General features: G+C 34.1%; 1 protein-coding gene across 9 annotated transcripts in view; it reads left to right on the forward strand.

The window, feature by feature from the left end:
* The window catches only part of LOC126851446 (helicase domino), a 34,898-nt gene that overhangs the window by 7,529 nt on the left and 3,008 nt on the right, over positions 1–24,361 (forward strand). For 3 of the 9 annotated variants that reach the window (XM_050595415.1, XM_050595412.1, XM_050595417.1), the window contains 22 exons: positions 40–366; positions 851–1,061; positions 1,494–1,717; positions 2,080–2,217; positions 2,342–2,429; positions 2,706–2,896; positions 3,220–3,318; positions 7,163–7,478; positions 7,817–7,991; positions 8,516–8,702; positions 8,882–9,018; positions 9,214–9,400; positions 9,489–9,831; positions 10,108–10,188; positions 10,914–11,171; positions 11,265–11,575; positions 11,808–12,100; positions 12,416–12,788; positions 13,131–13,327; positions 13,523–13,637; positions 13,964–14,320; positions 14,440–19,590. In XM_050595415.1, coding sequence (XP_050451372.1) covers positions 40–366; positions 851–1,061; positions 1,494–1,717; positions 2,080–2,217; positions 2,342–2,429; positions 2,706–2,896; positions 3,220–3,318; positions 7,163–7,478; positions 7,817–7,991; positions 8,516–8,702; positions 8,882–9,018; positions 9,214–9,400; positions 9,489–9,831; positions 10,108–10,188; positions 10,914–11,171; positions 11,265–11,575; positions 11,808–12,100; positions 12,416–12,788; positions 13,131–13,327; positions 13,523–13,637; positions 13,964–14,320; positions 14,440–17,448 — 7,617 coding nt within the window. In that variant the 3' untranslated portion in view covers positions 17,449–19,590. Of the gene's footprint in view, positions 1–39; positions 367–850; positions 1,062–1,493; positions 1,718–2,079; positions 2,218–2,341; positions 2,430–2,705; positions 2,897–3,219; positions 3,319–7,162; positions 7,479–7,816; positions 7,992–8,515; positions 8,703–8,881; positions 9,019–9,213; positions 9,401–9,488; positions 9,832–10,107; positions 10,189–10,913; positions 11,172–11,264; positions 11,576–11,807; positions 12,101–12,415; positions 12,789–13,130; positions 13,328–13,522; positions 13,638–13,963; positions 14,321–14,439; positions 19,591–20,779; positions 20,816–21,336; positions 21,503–21,675; positions 22,167–22,356; positions 22,645–22,865; positions 23,673–23,849; positions 24,198–24,361 lie in introns of those variants that run through there. The other 6 variants (XM_050595418.1, XM_050595423.1, XM_050595421.1 and 3 more) reach the window with 5 other exon arrangements.

Here is a 24,361-nt window from a genome sequence, read left to right on the forward strand (position 1 = left end):
TAACATTTTATGCTAATAACTATGATTACTGGAATGCAGGAGGCATACGTGATGCAGAGGATCGCTGAGTTGCAACGTGAGGGATTATGGTCAGAGCGGCGATTACCTAAAGTGCAGGAACCGGCTCGAACCAAAGCTCATTGGGATTATTTGCTGGAAGAAATGGTATGGTTGGCTGCCGACTTTGCCCAGGAGCGCAAATGGAAGAAGGCTGCAGCGAAAAAATGTGCGCGAATGGTGCAAAAGTACTTTCAGGAGAAGGCGATTCAGGCGCAGAAGGCTGAGAAATCGCAGGAACTTCGATTGAAAAAGATTGCTAGCTTCGTCGCCAAGGAAATTAAAACCTTTTGGACGAATGTTGAAAAGGTGAACTAGAACAAAAATAATAAAATTAATATTTAAAGATTTGAAATGATCAATTAATGTATCATAATTTATGGATTTAGATCGATGAAAGAATTGTTTCAATTTTAAATTTTATTATCATTATTCTTTTTTCTTTTATAAAAATAGATCAATTTATTATTATAATTAATTGTTCTTCGCTAATACCCCACACTAATTAAGCCGACCTTCTTGATGTATTGTTATCAGAAGCGTGTGCTCGTTGTGGGAACAGCAAAGTCTGCGCATTGTGTATGGTTGTTTAGTTCTTTAAATTCAACCAAAGAATTTAGTGCAGGACACCTATTTTATTACATTACAATCATATATCGATATCTCGCAAATGCTTTTGAATGAGCAGATGAAAATTCTTATTAATAATTTTAATATTAATATTTAAACAGAATTAAAAAGATATCAATTTTTTAAATAAATTTAACAAATATTTTTTGTAATTTGTTGGCAGTTGGTGGAATATAAGCAGCAAACGAGGCTGGAAGAAAAACGAAAAAAGGCGTTAGATCAGCATTTGAACTTCATTGTGGGTCAAACAGAAAAATATTCCACATGGCTGACAGAGGGTCTTAATAAGACCGATGGTTCACAAAGTATTCCAGCTTCCATAAATAGTTCGCGCATCTCTTCACCAGTTCCACAAGGAAAATGTCATTCCGATGGTATGTTTAATTCATAATGTAAAAAGAAGCATTAATTGTATGAATTCATGTAAAGCCATATAATTAATAAAATAATTTGTAACATTAATGTTACAAATTATACTATTGTATAATATGATATTAATAATTATATTAACATTAATAACTTATTTTACACACACACACACACACACACACACACACACACACACACACACACACACATATATATATATATATATATATATATATATATATATATATGTTTTATATATATAAATTATACAAATAGATTTTATTTTTGTATGCATAAATTATTTTATTTTTAGAGTACATACTCGTTATTAAATTAAATTTTTATTTAATTTATTTTTATTGTGAAAATTTACTGTAATTTTATTGTATTATATAAATTAATTTTAGATTATATAATATATGTAATGCACATTACAGAGGAATTCCAGCCAAATCAGAGTTCAGATGATGATGAGGAGACTATAGCTAAGGCCGAAGAGGAAATGAAATTAACGACCAATCACAAAGAGGAAGTGGAATTATTGAAGAGGGAATCGGAAATACCTTTGGAAGATCTTCTGAAAGACTTGCCACCAGACTATTTGGAGGATTGCAACAAAAGCTTATCACCACATAATGCAACAAACGAAGAGGAGCAAAATGTATGTTTAAGGAGAGGAGTAAACAAAAATATTTGTACATATCTAATTTTTTTGATTTACACAATGTTTTAAATTTTACATGAAGAAAGATGTTGCTGCAAATTTTTTAATTTAATGTATTAATAAAAAACAATGTGCTTTGATGTTATAAATACGTTTGCAGAACGATCTTCTCTTTTGTGTAAAATTATCTCAAAACAGCTGAAGACTTTAAAATTGTTTTAAATCAATTAAATCACTTTAATGGAAAATTTTATTAATATAAATTTTTTTAATTTTTAAAATTGATTAAAATTGCAATTTTTTAAGCCATTAATCTAGTGCAGGAAAATTTAAACAAAATTTTACGATTTTTATTTTAGGACAACAAGGAAGCAGCTGACGCGGATGCAGATTTTGTCGCGGCATCTGGTGAATCCTCGGACGAAGAAGATACTATCATGGAAGAAGAGAAACTTGAGGGAGAAATCGATCATAAACGGGAACTTGATGAGCTTAAGGTATATATATTTTGTAATTATTATTAATTATTTTAATATTGAAAAATAAACGGACGATTGTAATTCTTTTTTTTTTTGCTACATTGTATAGATGTAGAATAAAAATATGCTCGTCTTCATTTAGGCTGACAACGAAATGTCTATTGAAGAACTTGCGGCTAAATATGCAAATATGTCGGACATGGATGTAGATGTGGACGTGGAAGTTGAAGGTAATTATTATAATTGTTTTTATTATTATATTATATGTAAAAGCTTTGTAATTATATAAAGGCTTTTTTATTTGTATAAATTATATATTACGGTGATGATACTACTACCAATCCTGATGGTGCGAGATATTTGGTTTTCATTTATCTCGATTACTCTCTGTGCTGTAAAATGAGGCATTTGTCTGAGAAAATTTTAAAATTTATATACAATATTATATTATATTTAAAACAAAGCAAATCGAATTTAATGTAATGCTATTTTTCATTTTCCTTTAGGTACAGATAAAGAAAACAGTGACAAGGAAGTGGCTCCGGAAACCGAAGATCAAACAACTAGTAGCGAGAACGAGAGTGAAGAGAGTGATCGCGAGAGTGACGAGGAAGAGGTTCGGACTCAGAGCGATGCCGAGGCAGATGTGGGACTTCAATCTCTCCTTGAAGATCCATCCGAAAAACAATTGGACAGGGTGAGTTATAGATTTTTATTGCATACACGAACTTTTAATTTCCTCAGTTATTACATCAAACTCATTATAAATTAACGGGTTTTTATTGAGTTATTTCTTACTTTTAACTCAATTTTTTCTATTATATGTATATATATATATATATATATATATATATATATATATATATATATATATATATGCGTGTGTGCGTGCGTGCGTGTGTGCGTGCGTGTGTGCGTGTGTGCGTGCGTGCGTGCGTGCGCGCGCGCGCGCGCGTGTGTGTGTGTGTGTAAATATGTTTTTTAATATTTTGCATGATATGTGATTATTTTTTATTATAGATTTCAGACGATCATTCAGACGCTCGTAACGAGATGGATAACGTCGCCGCGTTAGCCGAGAGCATCCAGCCTAAGGGAAATACATTGCTCACCACTAGTGTAAGTTTTTTTACGTTTATGTTTTTAATTTCTCTTTATTAAATCTTATTATTTGAAGTATAGATATGTATACATGTATGCGAAATTCGCCACACGTTGCCTCCTCATTTTCTGTTTTCTTTTAATCGCATGCAAATTATATTCATTCACGCATTCTGCCCATAAGATATACGCGTAGTACGTTGTAATTTACGCTCGCGTTATTCTCTTCGTATATCCAATGCACACACAGTACATACGCACAGCGTATTATAATTGCACGCATATATATTACGAGGTTGTCCATAAAGAAACCAAACTTTAAAAAAGCGTCCGATTGCGATGGGATCCGCCTTGTGATACTATGTAGTGAGATTTTTTAGCAATTCATACCACGAGCATGATGCTCGTTTTTAGTTTACGTTTTATGGTGGCTTGAATAAGGTTCGGCGTTCGATTTTTTTACTTTTGGAATACTGCATAGACCCCGTAGCAAATTTTCTTTAATCTCTTCCATTGTTTAAAAATGGTGATCTTTTAAAGTTGATTTTAATATTTTTGAACAAGAAAAAATTCGAAGGATTCAAGTCGGGTTACTATGACGACTGAGGAACAACATTCATGTATTTTGCCAAAAAATCGTTGATAAAAAATGACGCGTGCAGAGCATTATCGTGATGCAACATCCATGAATTACTGGTCTACGCTTCTGGTCACTTTTTCATGTTTTTAAAATAAAATTTAAAACACATGTATTCTTCAAGAACCTTCATCTTTTACGTTTAGAAAATTGCCACAAATGCAACCGAACACAACCTCATTCGAGTCATAAAACATAAACTAAGAACGATAGCTATTATACTTGTGGTGAGAAAATTGTTAAAGGTTCATTCATTATATAGTGCCACAAAACATAAGATCCCACGCCATTGTATTTGAGCATTTTTAAAGTTTGGTTTCTTTATGGACAGCTCTCATACATTGTAAATCACGTTCTCTGACGCTCACCACACACATATACATACACACTATCAAAGAAGGGAAAGAGAAAAACAATATATGTCTATTTTTAAAATAATAAAAATTTATGACATGACATGATTTATGACATACTTACCGCATATCATTGATCCGCCCGTCACGTAAACTTCCTTTTTCTTTTTTGCTTATCCTTTGTTGTTTCCTTGTGACACTCACACTCACTTGTGAAAACACTATTAATTATGATTAACCGTATACGCAACGATCGCGAGATACACGGCACTTCCTATCACGAAACAATCACACGAGATAAGCAGTTTATTATACCATAAGAATAACACAGGAGAAGGACGATTTGCACATTTATACAAAATTATGCGCTACACGTTACAATAATATTATTTTTCTTTATCTCTCTTTAATGTTGATAAAAATATGTACACAATTAAAGTAATAAAAAGATTAAATTAATGAAAAGTTATATATAAAGCAATTGTTTAATTAATAATTAATTTATATTCGCATTTTTAGAAAAATTTAAAGTACATATAAAATATATTTGATTCTAAACATTGTTAGAGAAAAATTATCCGAAAGGAGTGATAGGGATGGAAGGGATCGTAACAAAATGATAACACAGGTCGACAAAAAAATTTTTTATGTAATTTGTACTTTTTATGCCTATTGATTTGCTTTTATTCGCAATTATCGTGATTCGAAAAAAAAATTTATCATTGCGATACAATTTCATGTCCTTTATTAAAAGTTAATTATTAGTTAATTGTAATAATTATAATGAAATATGTTTCGATTCTAGTCGCGATCGCGTTTAGAAAAAGAATTTGACAATATACGAGGGATTTCGCACTTCTACTTTATTGCTCGAGTGTCGCCGTACTGATGACAATGCCGTAAACATTAGCGCGCTATTGTTTATAGTTTATGTATGGTATGCGATCAAGGTCGAATACCATAGGTAGTGATAATTCGCTGTCGAAATATTTTATGTACTATGACATTATATATATACGCGGAATATTATATATAGAAGTAGTTTGTTATAAATTAATTATTTGTTAATTGATTGATGTATCACGGAAAGCTTTCATTATATTAATTATTTGATTCTGTGATTTGATTGCGTCTTCAATTTAAATTATATTTAAATAATTGAAAAGTCATACAATAAAGTATCAGACGAAATATTTTTAACTCTAAGTATTCATCATGGGATAAAGTTACGTATCATTTAACGTATATAAAAGATAATTAATCATTAATCATATTTATCATTGCTCAGTGCTCATATTCCCGATACTTTGATTTATTAATTATTAATTATAATAGTATATAACAATTATTTCGAGATATTTTCCGCAATCGCGTTGAGAAAAGGAATTTGACAGATTATGGCATGTATTATGGCAATAACATGGTATTCGGCCTTGGGGGGGAGGGAGGTATACAACAGCGCGCTAATGTTTACGTGCCTCGACATTGTCATCATTCGCGCGGCGCGCTCGATCGAAAGGTAGTGGTGCGAGACTATGCGGATATTAAATTGTATAAATATTTTAAATTATTGATTTCAATTAATTATTTAATGATCGTCGTAAAACATCGGATGAAATATAATTTAAGTAATACTTTAAATATTTTTAAAGATATAATTATTACTTATAAAGAGAGAAAGAGAGAGAAAAAGATCGCAACAAAACAATAATTTACAATTTTGATTCCTGTCATTTCGATTCTTAATTAAATGTGTACATGTAATTATATATTATAAAAGTTAATTAATCATATGTTAATCATATGTAATTATAAAAACGTGATGGTGTACCTTCAATCGGGTGACCATAAAATTATAAAAAAAAATTATTTAACGCTACTAATGATAAAATTCTTTATGAAATGAAAGACTTCGGTTTGAATTGTAAAAAAACTGTAATAGAATATATTGCTTATTTGCTCAGAAAATAACTAATTTTGTGTATGTACTGCGTGTGTGATGCAGATCGCGTATCGAATTTAATTTGATATAATTTAAAAATTTATAATCTAAGATAATCTCTAAAATTATAATCTAAGATATTCTCAATTGGCCGATTCGCGTATAGATAGAGGCATAGGATGCCTCGCTGTTGCTGCGCGTGATTTGGCTCGAAATATTACCGTATCTCTTGATTTTATGATTTTATTAATTTTTTACAATTAAGTAATTTTTTAGCGTTTGATATTTCAACAAATGAGTTTAAGACAAAATTTTGTTTCAATCTTATAGTCTACTCGAAATTAAATGAAAAATAAGATTTTATTTTCTATGTATATTTTTAAAGTTATTTTTGTTTTTATATTTTACTTTTTTTATGCTACTGTATTAAGAAACTTAAATAATGTTTGGTAAATAATCCTTTCGATCCAAGATGATGAAGCAGTAATTTTGCTCATTATCATTTACGAAAGGAATATTAATAGTGATAATTTTCTTATGAATAAATGTATGTCTATCTTATTCTGGAAAATAATCACTACATGATTATTATTATTATATAGATTATCTCACTATATTACATCAATCTTTAATAACATACATTTGATAAATTTTGATTGTGATTTTTTTTAATGTTCAAGCATTAATAATTTCTGAATTATAAATCACGAGAAGTCGTTTTTGATCTATTTGAAGTAAACTTCAAATTATCAATTAGAATGCAAATAGATAAGAAAGTCTTAAAACAAATACATATAGATAATAAAGGTCAACATAGCTCAAGAATCTGAGTAAAATTAAGTTCGTGACTTATAATAACATTTTGTATAGAAACTAGTTCTTATTTATTATTTTTTGTATGTCCATTAACGTTATATATAATTTTTTCAGGTTGTCACTAAAATACCCTTTCTTTTAAAACACTCCCTTCGCGAGTATCAGCATATAGGATTGGATTGGCTTGTTACTATGTACGATAGAAAATTAAATGGCATTCTGGCGGACGAGATGGGTTTAGGTAAAACTATACAAACCATCGCCTTATTGGCGCACTTAGCTTGTGAAAAGGGGAATTGGGGACCGCATCTTATAATTGTACCGACCTCCGTGATGCTCAATTGGGAAATGGAATGCAAAAAGTGGTGTCCCGGATTTAAGATACTGACATATTATGGGACGCAAAAAGAGAGGAAACAAAAGAGAACAGGTAATAATACGTGACAAATTAAATATAATTATTATAAAATATAAAATTTCTCTTTTCTGTAAAATTTTATATTTTTTATATTTCTTTTTATCTTTAATTTATTGACATTATTCGCTGCCGACAACAGACATTAGTTCGATATGGCCGATATCTGTTTTATAGTACAGCGAAATATTAAAAATCTCTATAAAAACTCGCGTGTCAAAGGTCAATCTGACATTCTGACATACGAATCCTGTCGGGAGAAACAATCAAATTATTTAATTCGATAATATTTAATTGAAAATTTATTATTCAAATTTATGCAAAGTATAATTTGTATTTTTTAACGTACACAGGTTGGACGAAACCGAACGCTTTCCACATATGCATTACATCTTACAAATTAGTAATACAGGATCACCAAAGTTTTAGACGGAAGAAGTGGAAGTATCTCATTTTGGATGAGGCACAGAATATTAAGAACTTCAAATCGCAGAGATGGCAATTGCTCTTAAATTTCCAAACACAACGGTAATTAATCTATTAGATTATTTTATATTTAGTAGAGTTAATTCAGAATTTTTGTGATAATCATGTATACAATTTAAAATATTAGAGGTAAAAAAAATTGCAATAACAGAATCACATTTGAATATGCCGAGTTTATTAATTGAAAAACTCAATAATAATGATTTAATCTTTTTAAAAATTACTTTTATTAATTTTTCTAATTTTTTAATAAAATTTTTATTATTATTAGAACATTATATTTGTTTGCTTAAGTGTATCTTGATTTCAAAGATTCGATATAATAATGACTCAGCTTATATTTTTTTGTGATATAAAAGTTGATTTTAAAATTGAAAAAATTAAATTAATTTTTTCTTAGATAAATTTTAGAAAATTAATTTCACTTAATTTTTCTAAAGTTTTAAAGAATAAATTGGAAAAATTTTTGTACTAATTTATTTAATTAAAGGAATAGAAATTCTCTCTCTCTCTCTCTCTCTCTCTCGAAGCATTATTGCATTATCGCTTTTCATTGCTTGTTGCAGGAGATTACTTCTTACCGGCACACCTCTTCAAAACAATTTAATGGAACTATGGTCTTTGATGCATTTTCTTATGCCTAATGTATTTCAATCTCATCGCGAATTTAAGGAATGGTTTAGTAATCCTGTTACAGGCATGATCGAAGGCAATAGCGAATACAACGAGAATATAATCCGTCGTCTCCATAAGGTCTGTACGTAGTTTTTTATCTTCTCTCATTTTTTCTTTTTTCTTCCTTTTTTTTATTTGATTTATAACATTATTAAAGGAATTTGAATAATTTTTATTCAGCATAAACATATGACACATTAAATTTGTTATGACAATATATTTAATATTAATATTTAATATTATAACGTTCTCCATAGGTGTTACGGCCATTTCTCTTACGACGATTAAAAACCGAAGTGGAAAAACAATTGCCAAAAAAATATGAACACGTGGTTATGTGTCGTTTGTCAAAGCGTCAGAGATTTTTGTATGACGACTTTATGTCGAGAGCCAAGTAAGTTAATTCTTTAATGTCACATTAACGATTAAAAACGAAAAATACTTAATCTTTCTTTAATTGAAAACGCGTTTCTTTTGTTTTGTTTATGTATATAATATTTTACTTTTATTATATAGTAAAATGTAATATGAGTAAATAAAAATGTGTTATTAATATATTAAAAAATTTAATTTCCATATTTTGTTAAAGGACGAAGGAAACACTCGCCAGCGGAAATCTGTTGAGTGTGATTAATGTTTTAATGCAATTACGAAAAGTATGTAACCATCCGAACTTGTTCGAAGTGCGACCGACCGTTTCCCCGTTTCAAATGGAGGCAATCGAATTTTTAACCGCCTCATTGGTTTGGAGCGTGTTCGATTATGATCCCTTCAAGGTAAAACAATAACCGTTTCATATTATTTCTTGTTTTATTACAATCAATTGTTATTCGATCTTTGCGAATTGTGATTTGACTTTTGCAGCATATTCAATTGTCCAGTCTGAACCTTTTGCTGTTAGATCTGGAATTGACGCTCAGTGCATTTGTTGCACACAGAATGAAACGATTGCAAACGCCCAGAAAACTTATAGAAGAAATAGATAACCAGCCAGAACCGACGCCAAGATGTCCGTCCGGCCGGATTAAGATCAATGTTAGATTATCGAATCAAGCGAAACCACAGTCGTCGAATACACAACAGCAACACCAACAACAGCAAACGCCGACTAGGTTGAAAAATCTTGCCGGAGTATTACCCACGCCAAGAATGGGTACATCTCTTTCAATAAAATCGTTAAATACCAGTCAGACTGGTTCGGGACGAGGTAAGTTTAGAATGCTTTCTGATATTTTACTTCTGATATTAACATTTTAGTGGTTTTATTAGTGGCAAAATTATTTTGCGAGCCAAGATTGATGTAAATTAATATCAAAATATAATTAATTTAAAAAAATTTTTTTAGCGATTTAAAATTGATGTATTTAAACTAATATATATAATATATATATAACTTTGATATATATATATATATTATTATTATTATTATTATTATTAAAATTTTTTTGTTTTAAATGCAAAATGCAATAATTTTTATTCTTAGGTGTTACATTGAGAGTTGCAAGTGGTCAACAATTGCAAGGATATTCCGTGCAACTGGTACCACATCAGGCAGGCGTGAAAGGTAAACAACTCTTTCTTTTTCTTTATTTTTTTTGCACTCTTTTTAATTATGTACTTTTGAATAATATATTTATTCGTGTAATACTTTCCAAACTTGAAAATAAATGCTATCTATATGAGTTCTGCAAACAATTTGAAATTTCTCTTGACGAAAATTTTATCAGATGTTCTTTTAGAATTTCTATATAAAACATTTCTATATAAAAAAATATTTATTTTTTCTTATTCAACTTCCTACACGAAACATTTTATTGATTGAACATTATATAAAATAATTTGTGCGAAGAAGCTTTTAAAATTGTTTATAATTCGACAAGAAAGATGTTTTTTTTTTTTTTTTTCCCTAAATCCATATTTTTAAAGTTTGTACCTGTAATTTTCCCTTGTGTTACATATCTTTGAATTTAATTTTTTATATTTGGCATAATTATACATATAACTTAAAAATAAATTGTTAGCAGTATTGTGTGCATCATTAATCAGTGATTGCTGCTGTTTCTCACTAGGCAATCATTTTTGCAGTGATGCTAGATCAATAATTCCTTGAACCAGCTTGTTTATAATCTTACCATTTATAAGCATTCTAAAGCTAAGGATACAATTATTCAAAACTATCACTTTTAGTATATTATATATGTTTTATATATAATTTAAAATTTATATATATATATATATATATATATATATATATATATATATAATTGAATATAAATTTATGTAAAATAGCTATTCCCGTGGCAACGCTGGGACATAATCCGCAAAATGCTACCGTGACGTCAACTACGACAGGGACAAACGCGCAAAGATTCACAGTGGGGAACGCTAGTCTTAGAGATGGCATTCAACGACTAACAACGCAGACCGTCACGGTTAAGCAAGGTGATTCCGTCCAGAGAATAGCGGTGCCTGGTTTTGCACAGTTGGTTCAAACTTCTACTGGGAGACATATTCTTTTGACATCGAATCAACAGAATACTAACACAGGTTTGTCTTTGCGATTTGCGTATTTTTGCTAAACCATTGCAGTGATCGGCGAATGAAAAAAGAAGAAAAGAATAATATGTTTTGTATCGACAGTTTCGTTTCCAGTCATGACCTCCAGTGGTTCGCGTCTCACTGTATTGTCTAAATCGTTGATGGGTTTATCCACCTCAGCAGCCACAGTGAATAAGGTCGTCGGCGGTGTGGTGACAACGCCGAGTGGGCGACCCGTTATGAGAGTACCTCCTCTGAACGTTACCGCCTCGCAATCACCATCAGGAAATAGCCAACAGCAATCCAGTCAACAACAATCGCCATCGATACGCAGCATCGTTACCAGACAGGCTCAGAAGGAAACCAGTAAGGCGCAGAGTAAATCCGAACAGCCCAAATCCGAATTTCACTTAGTAAGTAAACAGATATCTATAAAATATTGATTCTTTGTCAAGGTAATTGAAGAATAGAGATTAGTGGTTTAACTTTCGAATTCTCATGTCAAGTCAATTTTCCAAATAATATTTGTTTAATTTTTTTTTGCTAAGAATATAAAATTTTTATTTGATGATTTTTCTATCTTTAATTATTTCCCATTCTGATATCTAGATAGTAGAAACTTTAATATTATTGATCGCTTTATAGCCGCAGCTGGAGGAAGAAAGACGGCAGAGAAGGCAGGCCAAATTGTGCTTCACAGCAGACATCAATCAGCGAAGATGCGCGGCGTGTCCGCTTTATGGTGAAGATGTTTTTATGGCTTTAAGAATTGGCAAGCCTACAACGGCTTGTCGCTGGCACAACGGTTGGGTGCACTGTACGACGGCTAAGGAAAACATTCGTACTCGTAAGCAGTTTTTTTCACGGACGGAAGCGCTTGCTGAAGCCATCAAGAGTACAGAGCAGATTGTTGAAGAGCTAAAGGAAGTCTTTGAAAGGTTGACATACGATATATAATTATAAATTAAATATTATTGACGAATCAAATTCTTCGAATCGAATTTTTCAAGTCCATATCAATATTTGTTAGATTTTTTATTAATATCAGATTGATATTTTTTTTATATATAATAAAAACTTAATTATATAACTTTTCGAATTTTCTATATTAAATACTAAAGCTACTTAATATTGCAAACTAAATTTTAACGACCATTTGAAATTGATTGATGAATATAATTTTGTGTGCATTTTACGTTATTTTACGTGTAAATGTAGTTTCTGGAAAATAAATTTTTTTGATATATTCATAGATTTGTGGTTCACGTACCGGCTGTGCGTGCGCCGACGCCTCGATTCCATGTGTCTCATCCACCACCTCATAAATTGTGGGCCGAACGTCAACTACGGATTGAATTGCAAAAACAATTATCTCCGAAATTAGCAGTGTTTCATCCGATTTCGAGTCTCATGCTCACGCAATTCCCTGATCCCAGACTCATACAGTATGATTGCGGCAAACTACAATCGTTGGACCGTCTGTTGAGGAAGTTGAAGTCCGAAAATCATCGGGTTTTAATATTCACGCAAATGACTAGGATGTTGGATGTGCTGGAAGCTTTTCTGAATTTCCATGGACACATATATCTACGATTGGACGGCACCACGAGGGTGGATCAACGTCAGGTAGCGATCAATATGTTAAATTATTAACAAGATGCTATAATAATAGTGATGCATACGCGTTGATAATCTACATTTAACTTTTTCAAATGTTGATTTTATTTAAGATTTTAAGTATGAATAGTGAGTGCAGCTATTGAGCTAATGGTATTAGCTATTGAGAACATATTAATCTTAAGTATAAATTTTAAAAGGAAATATATATTATATATATAATAGAGATGATAATTAAATATAACAAAAGGATATGAAATTTTATTTGTATGCGATATCTTCTTATCATAATGTTCGAAAAAAATAGTGAATGGAATTGCTCACGATGCTCACTAATGATTCGACACACAGATTCTGATGGAGAGGTTCAACGGTGATAAGCGAATCTTTTGCTTTATTCTGTCAACGAGATCTGGTGGTGTTGGCGTGAATCTTACGGGAGCGGACACAGTAATATTTTACGACAGCGACTGGAATCCTACGATGGACGCTCAAGCGCAGGACAGATGCCACAGGATCGGTCAAACGCGGGATGTACATATCTACAGGTACACACATTAATTAATAATGAAAAAATAATATTAAAAATTCACAATAATTTATATTGACGTGAAAATATTTTATTGTTATTAGTATTACTGAATATAATTAACAAGTAGAATAAAAATTTATAAATCAAAAAAGAAATTTTTAAATCTAATTAACAATGTGATAGTAAATTTAGATAACGATTTATATTTCAGATTGGTCAGTGAGAAGACTGTAGAAGAGAATATTCTAAAGAAGGCGAATCAGAAGAGGTTGTTAGGCGATCTCGCGATTGAAGGCGGAAACTTCACTACGGCATACTTTAAAAGCGTAAGTACTTCAATAAAAATTTGCATCACTGAATTATATTGTTTCGTCATATTATTAGTCAGGAAACTTTTCAATTTTGATATTTACAGAAGAAACGCGAAATAATTTTTTAAGGCAATTTATATTTATTTATTATAAAAATTTAAAACTTTTTTGAATCACAATATTGTTTAAAGTTTAGCAAAATTTATAAAAAATTTAGATTAATATACATTCGTGAAAATATTCTGTGTCGGTGTTGCGAAGGCGATATATTTCGATTACATAAAAACGAAATATTCGCGATCACACATTTATCTTTCATACAATGATAAAATTATTTTCAGTCCACTATTCAAGATCTATTCAACATCGATCAAACGGAAAACGATGCATCGATGCGAATGGCCGAGGTACTGGAACAGAATCGGGAACGAGAAAAAGCTTGGAACAAGGAACCGGCAGCAGGATCCTTTCAGGGTATTTCGAATCAACACACGGAGGAAAAAGCGGCGATGGGTGCTCTGGAAAACGCTCTTGCCGCTGCTGAAGAAGATCTCGATGTTCAAGCCGCGAAAACCGCGAAAGCGGAAGCTGTTGCCGATCTTGCCGAATTCGACGAAAACATTCCGCTGGAGGACGCCGACAAAGATGAAACGCAGGTCAGCAAGGCGGAGCAGGAAGTTCAGAATCTGGTTGCTCAGGTAGGACAAACGTTTCTCGTCGACTTGCTGAATTAATCGAGTTGCTTTCATTTTATTTTATTTTATTGATTATCATTCTTAATGCTTATGTATTAACCCTGACTCAACATTTTATTTAGCTTACTCCAATCGAGAGGTATGCCATGAGGTTTGTCGAGGAATCTGAGGGCGCGTTTTCTGCGGCACAGCTGGCCGCGGCGGAACGGGAACTTGAGCAGCAGAAGAAAGAGTGGGAGTTGGACCGGCTGCGAGCACTGCGCGAGGAGGAAGAGCGGCGGATGCGGCTAGCCGACGACGACGAGAAGCCGCTCACGTTTGGCCGCGAGGATGCGCAGAATCAGGTTAATAGCACCGCCGCCAAGAGCGGCGGCTCTAAGCGATTAATTAGTAAAAGATTAGCGGCACCGAGTAGAAGGAGTTCGCGTAGACGTGGTGGTAGGGTAGGATGCGCGCGTCTCGAATCTTCGTCGGAGAGCGAAAACGAGACCACGAGTACCGAATCAGATTCGGAATCACAGGAAGAAGATATAGTCGAGGATAGTCTCGATGAGGAATCGAGTCACACAGAAAGTCAGAGTCAGGGAGACGAGGAAGAGGAAGGAGAAGGACGTGGGGAAAGAGAAGAGGAGGAGGATGACGAGGAAGAGAAAGCCGGTGAGGAAAGCGAAGACGGAAAGGCAAATGATCGCGATTATTCCGAGCGAGGGGGAGGTTTCTCGAGACGAAAGGGTCGTTTAGCGGGATCCGGCTCCTGTAGTCGAAATCACTTCGATCTTAATAGTCCTCGTACTAGATCACGCGGAAATGTACAAATCAATCTATGGACTCTGGACGTGAGTCCCATTCTGCCCGGTGTAAAACCAAATTGTCGTCGGCAGCGTAAGAAATTTCGCATTAAATCTGAGGAAACTTTGTTTTCACCATCGTCGGACACGTATCCTAAAAGAAACGTACGTATTAACATGAATGCTAAGATTCAGTCTACCAATTCTTATCAAAACGCAAAAATCTCCGAAGTTACGGAGATTGAGCGAGATTTGACGAAGAATAATACGGACTCAAATGATTCAAATAGTGTTGAGCAACAAGTTGCTAATCCCAACGTAAAGCAATCCGCCGACGATCACGTAGATTCGATGCCAGTTGCTAAAACGCAATCGGAACAAACGAGAATAGTGGAATCGAATTCGGATAATAAAGAAGGAGTTATCAAGGAAAAAAACGATGAAAAAATTGTGAATGGGACTAATTTAATCACTGTCTGCTCTGTTCAGGTAACACGGTGTTCGCAAAAAATGTTGTCTGCGACTTATAGAAAATTTGAATCCGAAGTGAATCGCAACGAAGATGCCGAGAATCTTGACGTAAATGTCAGCGCGAGAAATTCTCGATCATCTCCGAGCGCGATACAACCGGATGCGTCTCTGAAGCGTTCAAAAGAGCCGACGGCCAAGTCCAAGTCCGAATTTGGTGTGTCGGCTAATTCTTTGTGCAACAACGCGCGGGGAAAACTGACGGGAATCGCCGCGACATCGAGAGACTCGGGAAACATCGAATCATCTTCGATCCGTTCGGTTCCGCTCTTACGTTCGAAAACATTACGAAATGCAAGTCCCGACGCGATTGATAAGGTTTCCAAACCGCTCGCAATATCTCGCGTTTCAATCGCGCAGCGAAACTCTAAGACGAATGCCGATGATACTCGTAGTAACATGGTTGAGAATGAAGATAAAGACGGTACATGTGATAATGATAATGACAACGTCGAATCGATATTATCCCCAACGCGAAAGTATACTAGTCAAAGACACAATTCGAAGAGTGATGTACATGAGAATTTAAGCTTAAATATCGCCTCGTTGCAAGTATTGGAAAAAGGAACAGATGATACGGTATCGAACGGGTCCGACTCTCTAATCGCGCCCTCAGTAAAAAGCGAAACCAATTTAAATGAGTTCAAATATAAGATACGAAAATTAGAAGTCACAATTCCGCGAAGCGTAATAACTCGTAGTTCAAAAACTCCGTCGGTTATCAACAATCATTTCGAGGAAAATAATACGCGATTGACAGATGGCAAAGTCGATTCGTTATTCGAAACTAAAAGCGGGTTGCAAACGAAAACGAGTCAAGGAACGCGAAAAATTGATTTGACGAATTCGCAGCATTCAGTCACTGAGCAGAGCAGAATCACACGATCGATAGCTCCTCCATTGACGCCTCCGCCTTTAGTTAGCGATGACGAGACGACAAATTCGAAATTGGCACTGAGACGACGACCGGATACTCCCCTTCCGCGGCCGATCACAAGATCCGCGGTAATTGTGAATACTTCTCTGAGAGTTTCGCCTAGTCGAAGTGAGAAATACGTGACGCGGAATTCGAAGCATTGTCAGGATAATGGCCTGGTAAGTCCGGTATTATTAAGATGCAGCAGCTCGATATCGCCAATGAAACCGGACTCTAAGGAGACATCGGTGACGGCGATAAAACGCCGTCCAGATACTCCACGACCTAATATACCGCCCAATTACAACGAACAAATTTCCAGAGTGACGCGTTCAGGATTGACCTTAAATTCCTCGGTCTCCTCGGCAAAGTCAGCGTCGTCATCATTGTTTTCTCCCCCTTCTTCCGCGCTTAAAACGAGTGTCAAACAGTCGCGAACGTCGCCGACGAATAGCGAGCACGAAACTTCCACGAGCTTGATATCCTCATCCCATGAAAAGCCTCAGAGGACTGCTAAGGTCGTGGCTATTCTCAGTCTGGATACGAGAAACCATCATAACAGCAATAAGACTTTCTCATCGATTCAGACCAAGTCTCCCGCCAATTGCGAGACAAAAGATAAGGAACTTTTGGTACCGCGATTGTTGCTGAGGGATCAGGAGACAGATCGCGAGGAATGCGACTCGTCTGATACCAAGTCCAGGAGACTGCGCAGGGAAACAAAACGCACTAGAAATGCTGCATCGTGCTCGCTGGAAGACGAGAGGGGTAATTCCGATGATAGTAGCGACAGAGAGCCGAAGAGATCCTTTCGTTCGCATCTCTCTCCCTCATCCTCCTCTTCTTCTACTATCACGTCGACGCGCTCCGACAAACTGAGAAACGCCACAATATCTTGAGTCTCGCTAAAGTATCATCGCGATAATGTAGTAGTAGCAGCAGTAGTAGTCGTCATCGTCGTCGTCAAAGACCTGAGTTTCTTCATCGGAAATGTTATCGCTATTCGACTCGGTCATACAGTCGATTGCTACTACTGTCTACTATTCAATTCGTTTATTGCGCATGTGATGTCAGTTTCGCGCTCAATATTTGTCGCATGATATTTTTTCTGTCTTAATACTACTTTCTGTATTAATATTTTTTTCTCTATGTATGTGATATGATGAATTGGCAACATTTTTGTTATATATACATATGATAACACAAAAAAAAGAAGTTTTATATATATAGTTTTATATGTATATAAAACTTACTTCTCGAGATTTCAGATAAAATTGAAAGTGCATTTTTTTGTAGATTTGGGCAAATTTTTTTACTTATTTTACTTATTATTTTTGCATATGACACAAAAAAGGAATGATTAATGTGTCGTAAAAAATAAAAAAAAAATAAAGTAAAAAATTGCAATTTGTGATTCAGAGAAATTTAATCTATGCATTTCAATTTGATCAAATCTCTTAGATCTCTTTTGTTATTATACATTATATATTTTTTTATCGAATTAATCGGAGAATGCATTTCTCTTATAAAAAAATGAAATTGCAAAAACTAAGAAATAATAAAATAAGATAGGGAAGTAAATTATTGTTATTTGTAGAAAAAAAAACGCGATTTATTTTGAATTATGAAAGAATATTAATAAGAGATAAAAAATATCATGGGATAAATATCTGATTGAAAATCTAGCGTTTTAGAAACGCTTTGGCAATCGCACGCGCGTTATACGCGCGACTTGTTTACGCGTCTTTTGTCCGTACTTATCTCATATTTAGCGCTCAGTGGTTGTTTGATTTTCATTTCGAAATAACGTAGCAACTATTATCGGAGAGTATTAAAATTCTATACAAGAAACACATATACATGAGAGAAAAACTTTAAATAAACTATATAATAATTAAATTACGTAAATAAAAGTCTCGAAATGAGAACAAAATTTCGAATAAAGAAAATTATACGAAAAACATAATCAAGAGACAACATTTATATAAGAAAATATATAATTGAGCATATGCACGAGAAAAACTTCATACTATAACAGAGAGCGAGAGAGACTCTTTTATGAGAAAAATGAAAGAATAATCAAAGATACGTTTAGCGCTAACGTGAGACACGAGTACGCATCTGTACATAATCACAATACGATAATGATAAACAATGCGTTTTCTTTTCGGGTTGTACCGCGGGTACACGTGTAATATTTGTAGCGTTGTAAGTTGTGTATCTCCGGTCCTGCCTTCGCACTTTCTTATCTCTTTTTTTTCCCTTTTTTTTTGTATAGATAGAATCTGTTTCTTCTGACTGCACTTTTCTATAATCTCTGATCTGTCTTACGCTCGCCTTTTATTTCCGCCGAATACATCGTATTGAATTCGAAAAAGATAAAAAAAAATAGGGAAGTGCAGGTAGCAAAGGCGGATTTTTAGGCGCGCGAGCATGACAATTATATAAAACGGTATGACGAGCGAAACGATGTATGTATTATATTAGGAAAGAACCAGTGTAAAACATTAATCAAGCGATTCTCTAGTGCGCCATTCGAAATTATTCATACACACATACATAGATAAGAAACGGGAAAAGGATATAAAAAAGTGTATGAGATAAAGTGTGTAATCCTATTCCATTCTAATCCTTTGTTTCGGCAATTAGGTCTGATTTTATAATTAAATATGAAGGAGGTTTCTGACGACAGATATATGACGAGGATTTAATTAATAGTGATTAGGATGATGAAGACGTTAACTGGTTTATTCGCGAGGAAAGATTTCAGTCGTGTCATTTCGAACTACGTAATCACGGAACAATGACCTGATTATTACATTACGTATTATTGTACGTAAGGATATCCTTCGCTCTTTTCCACTTGTCTCCCTCTGCTCCTTTTCCTTCTCTACCTGATACACACATACACACACACATACACATGCACATACTGTAATATTTAAGTTGCGTGCCTGTATTTTGTATGATCGAGCGAGAGTTCGAAGAAGAAAAAAAAATAAACGAGATATTCCTTGCTATATATATATTATATATAGAAATGTGTTCCCTTATTTCTTGATGCGTTTCCAAGTCTGTGTCGATCAAAGGTTCAGTTCCGTTTTGGTGTCAAATCATTCTCAGCTCAGTGTGCTTGTTTATATATTTATCGCGATTTCATAGAATTTTTTTCTCTCTATATCAGTTTGGTGTGGCAAGGCTATCATGACCGCACATTTTTAGAGAAGAAATATGTATCTTAGTATATGCGTAGAGAAAGAAAAGAGCTCCAATAAAATTGTTCGTAAAATGGCACCAAAACACTGCCTTTGCCATTCCAAACTTGGAGTCCGCAGCAAGATATAAGCAGGCACATGAGTGAGATACGTTATTTATACGTTACGTATCTCATCCTATATATATGATAATAATAATATAGTAGATAAAGGAATATATCGTGAAGAACTCTTTCTCTCTTAGAATATTTAGGATGAGAGGAACGAGAACCTTTGAGCGTCGACAGGGTATCCCAAAATCGTCCTAATATAATTTTTATTATAAATTTTTTGTTTAAATTCGAGGTTGATTTCTACTTAGAAAAAATTTCAAAGAAATTTATTATTTTTTTGATTGCGAATTCTTCATATTTAATATTAAATATCTGTTTTCTTTGGAAAAAGAATAGAACTCAAAGTTCTAAGTATTCTATTAAGATTTAACAGAAATGTGAGAAAGAGTAACTATTGCGCGGGCTTTTTTTCTTTCTTCCTTTTTATTTGTATTATTATCTGTTAAAAATTTGCTCATCGAATCCGTCCTATAGTGTCTCACAGAATTATTTATTACATTATTAAATTATATATATGTATATATATGTGTGTACATATGTATATGATATGTATACATATATATATATATATATATATATATATATATATATATATACATGAATTTCTAATAATACATATATATATATATATATATATATATATATATATATATATATATGTATGTATTAATTATTAGAAATTCAGTTTTGAGATTCAATCTTGTTCATGATTTAAGTTCATGATAAAGACAATTTTAAGCGAGTTTATTAATTACTGAAAAGATTAAAAATGAATTATTAAAAAAGATGTTAGCGAGAAAAGATAACATAAATTTAGCGAATACAGGGACAGATTTTATATGGGAGCAAGAATTCTCATGTGTCTCACGATTTAACTCATATCTAACTTTAATATCTTGCAGATTTGGTTATCGGAACATACCATGGAACAAATGCCGGTAAGTTCCAAAAACTATTTTCTTATTATATAAACTTGCAATACAGTATATAAACACGTAAATGTGAAAAAGATTATTTATTAAATCATCAATTATATATATATATATATATATATATATATATATATATATATATATAATTTGGATACAGATTTTAAGTATCTGTATCTTTTTTTTTTCTTTTTTTTAAATTTATGTTTACAATATATATAATTAATGTTACTAAATTTTATTAAATATATTTTTTTTGTAATAAGAATTGAGAAAGAAAAAATTTTATTAGAAGATAAAATATATTTTTTTGACAAAAATTAATTTATTCATTGAACAAAAAATTATGAAGTGAACATAATATGTACATTATAATTCGTATATTAAAGAAAAATAGTATACGATAATGGAGATGCTTAGAGAAAATAAAATTCTTTGTCTTCAACTAAACAGAATGAAATACAATAAAGTTGTTAAATTCTTTTTTGGGAAAAATGCAATTATATATAATTAAGATAAATTTTTTTTAGATGTGGTGCCCACCCACTCCTCCTACAACAGATGATGATGTATATATTGATTACGCTATGAGCTTTCTTTATGAAGATACACCTATGACAGAGGCTCAACTACCTCCAATCTATGTGAAGAAAGAGCGGAACAGGAGCAGAATCGAGGCCAATCTCACCGACGATGGTGAGTCAATTTTACTCAGATATCGTAGACATCGAGTATTTTCTATTTTCTGGAAATGTATTGTAAAATGAAAAAATTATCCTTGATATTAAGCCTTATATAAATCTTTATATCAGCATTAATCATTTAATCAACAAAAATTGTAATTCAACTGTTAATTGCTTTTCTCGCAGGGTGTCGACCTGTCAAGATGATGCGGCATAAAGAGGAATCTGTGTACGCGCCGAGATCCCTCTTCGATCGACCATCACCGGCATTGATGAAGATGCGTCGCGATATGAAGTCACACAAATATCGCACGATTGTACGCCCACCGGTAACAGTATTGAAGAACTCCTCGCATGTCACAAAGAATTCACCAGAACCGGATCATGCGATAGACTGGTTGATCTACGAAGAATGGAGTTTGTTACATTCCATTCAAAGCTATCAAGGTTTACCGTTGAATACGATAATTCTCTCACCGGGTCATACACCCAACTGGGACATGGTAGCCGACTGTGTCAACAATGGCACGCGATTACACAGGTCGCCCAAGCACTGCAGAGGCAGATATGAGTCTGTGATAATACCGAGGGAAGAGGGTAAACTGCTATATGATACTCCTCCAAAGAAACAGAAGAAACAGAAGGGAAGCGTTTACAAAACACCGCAAATCTCCGAGGTAGGTTCACTCTAACGAATTCGATAATAAACGAAATATCGTAAATGTAAAGCTGTAATCTTACAGAAAGAATTTTTGTCCTTCCCATCCGAAAGTTTTATTATTTATCAATAAAAAAAAGAATATTAAATGAAAACAAATTATATGGGGGCCATAACATAATCGACATCTTTTGTTTCATTTTTTTTAGCAACAGAGTAAGAGCAACAGACCGATGAGGACATCGCAATTGCACAATCAGGACAGGAACAACTCGTTCACATCAATGGGCACTCAGAGATATGAGACCATAAAATCTGTATCTAATAAGCGAACACCTACCGTGAAACCGCTCATGAATCCGTTATTGAGGAATCCCATCGCGACTGCCTTGGTCGAATGTGGAATACAGATCGACAATCCGATGGTGCCAGTGGATGTTGCTACGCGACGCGCAGATAGAATTGCCAAAGAGAAGATGAAGCACACGGTTAGTAATGTAAGATATAAAAATAATTTGCGCTTTTCATATAAAGAGAATCGATATATATATAAAACAATATATTCGATATTTTATTTCTTGCGAATTTGTTCAAACTCAAACTAAATATAATCAATATAATATATCAAGAAAATGGAATCATAGATTCAGTATAAAATTTGTTTTTTTATTTGCTATACTAACACATCCAAGGAGATATTCGTTAATTAAATTCGTAGGTTTTTACTCCGGAACAGCAACAACAGGTCGCAGCACGGCTCCTACAACATCAACAGCAACAACAACAAGCCGCTCAACAGCAGCAGCAGCAATTCAAATTGCAACAGCAGCAGCAGCAGACTCAACAACAGGCTGGACAACAAGTGGTCACGAACTCTGTTGGATCACAAATGCATCAGTTATCTCAAGCAATTTCAAATGTGAATAACGCCGGCGCCATGACTAGCGCTAAGGCCGCCGCGAATTTAACCAATGTGGCAACCACTACAGTGGTCACTACGACGGTGAAAGCTCGATCTGGTGGAAGCGGGCAAGTAATCATACAAGATGCAAGAACAGCATCGGCGAATGCTGCGAGTTTGCAACAAGCTGCTCAACGAATTGCAACAGGCGGTTTGCCATCCACTGGTCAAGTTTCCACTAACGCAGCGGGTAGTCAAAAAACAGGTTTGGTAGGCGTCACAATGGCTACAACGGGAAATAAGGCAACAGCGGCGCAGTTGTATTATAGACAGCAACAAGTACTGTTGCGCCAACAACAACTCAACAAGGTATTACAAACGCAAACTGGTCAAAAGTTATCCGTTGCGATACCAACCACGGCAACGGCGGCAGTGCAACAGCAGCAGCAGCGGGCGGCGACAGCGGCCAATTTGATGAAGCAGGGTATCCCCACAGTGGGCACTGCAGCAGCGCAAACCGGTGTAAGCAAACAAATGGCCAGGCCAGTGTCCGAGACGGAAATGGCGTTGATCAAGCGACAGGCACTACATCAGGCAAAGACTGCGGCCGCGGCAGCTGGGCAGGTGAGTGTCTTGTGATATAAAAGAAGGCATCACTTTTTTTAATATTTCATTTTTTTAATATTTAAGACAAAATTATATAAATAAGATGTTTAATCTGTCCATTCTGTAAACAGTGAAAATCTTTCATATTTTTAACCCAGTGAGTGATGAAAGTAATCGATTGTGGTGTTGCCGCAGATGCCTCCAACAGGACTTACACCGGCGCAGATTTTTGCCCAAGCCGGTCTGCAGGTACAACAGATGGGTACTTCTGCGAGTGGTACTCCGGTGGCGACTCTCGTCAAAACAGCCAACGTGACGGGTGTTCGTACCGGGACGCCCCAACAGATTCGTCAGCTTGCGCTTCATCCACAGATTCTCGCTCAAAGAAAACTTGCAGGGCAGAAAGTCGCTGCGCAGCTCGGTAAGGGAGGTATGCAGACGCAATTGATCGTGCAATCACCAAAATCGCTACCTGTGTCAATGCAGCAAATCCAACAAGTGATAAAGCAGGTGCAACCTCCGGCAGTACAACAATTTCCTCATGTATGTAAAATACTTATAGGAATGAAAGACATTTCTTTTTCTCAATATCTTTTGTCTTTAAATATGTGATCTGTTTTGATGCTATTGCCACGAAAGGAAGTTGCTAATAAACTTGCTATTTTGTTGCTCTCAGATCTTCTTCAAGTATCTATGAAAATTATTAT

The sequence above is a fragment of the Cataglyphis hispanica genome, chromosome 8, assembly GCF_021464435.1.
Source record: "Cataglyphis hispanica isolate Lineage 1 chromosome 8, ULB_Chis1_1.0, whole genome shotgun sequence".
NCBI lineage: Eukaryota > Metazoa > Arthropoda > Insecta > Hymenoptera > Formicidae > Cataglyphis > Cataglyphis hispanica.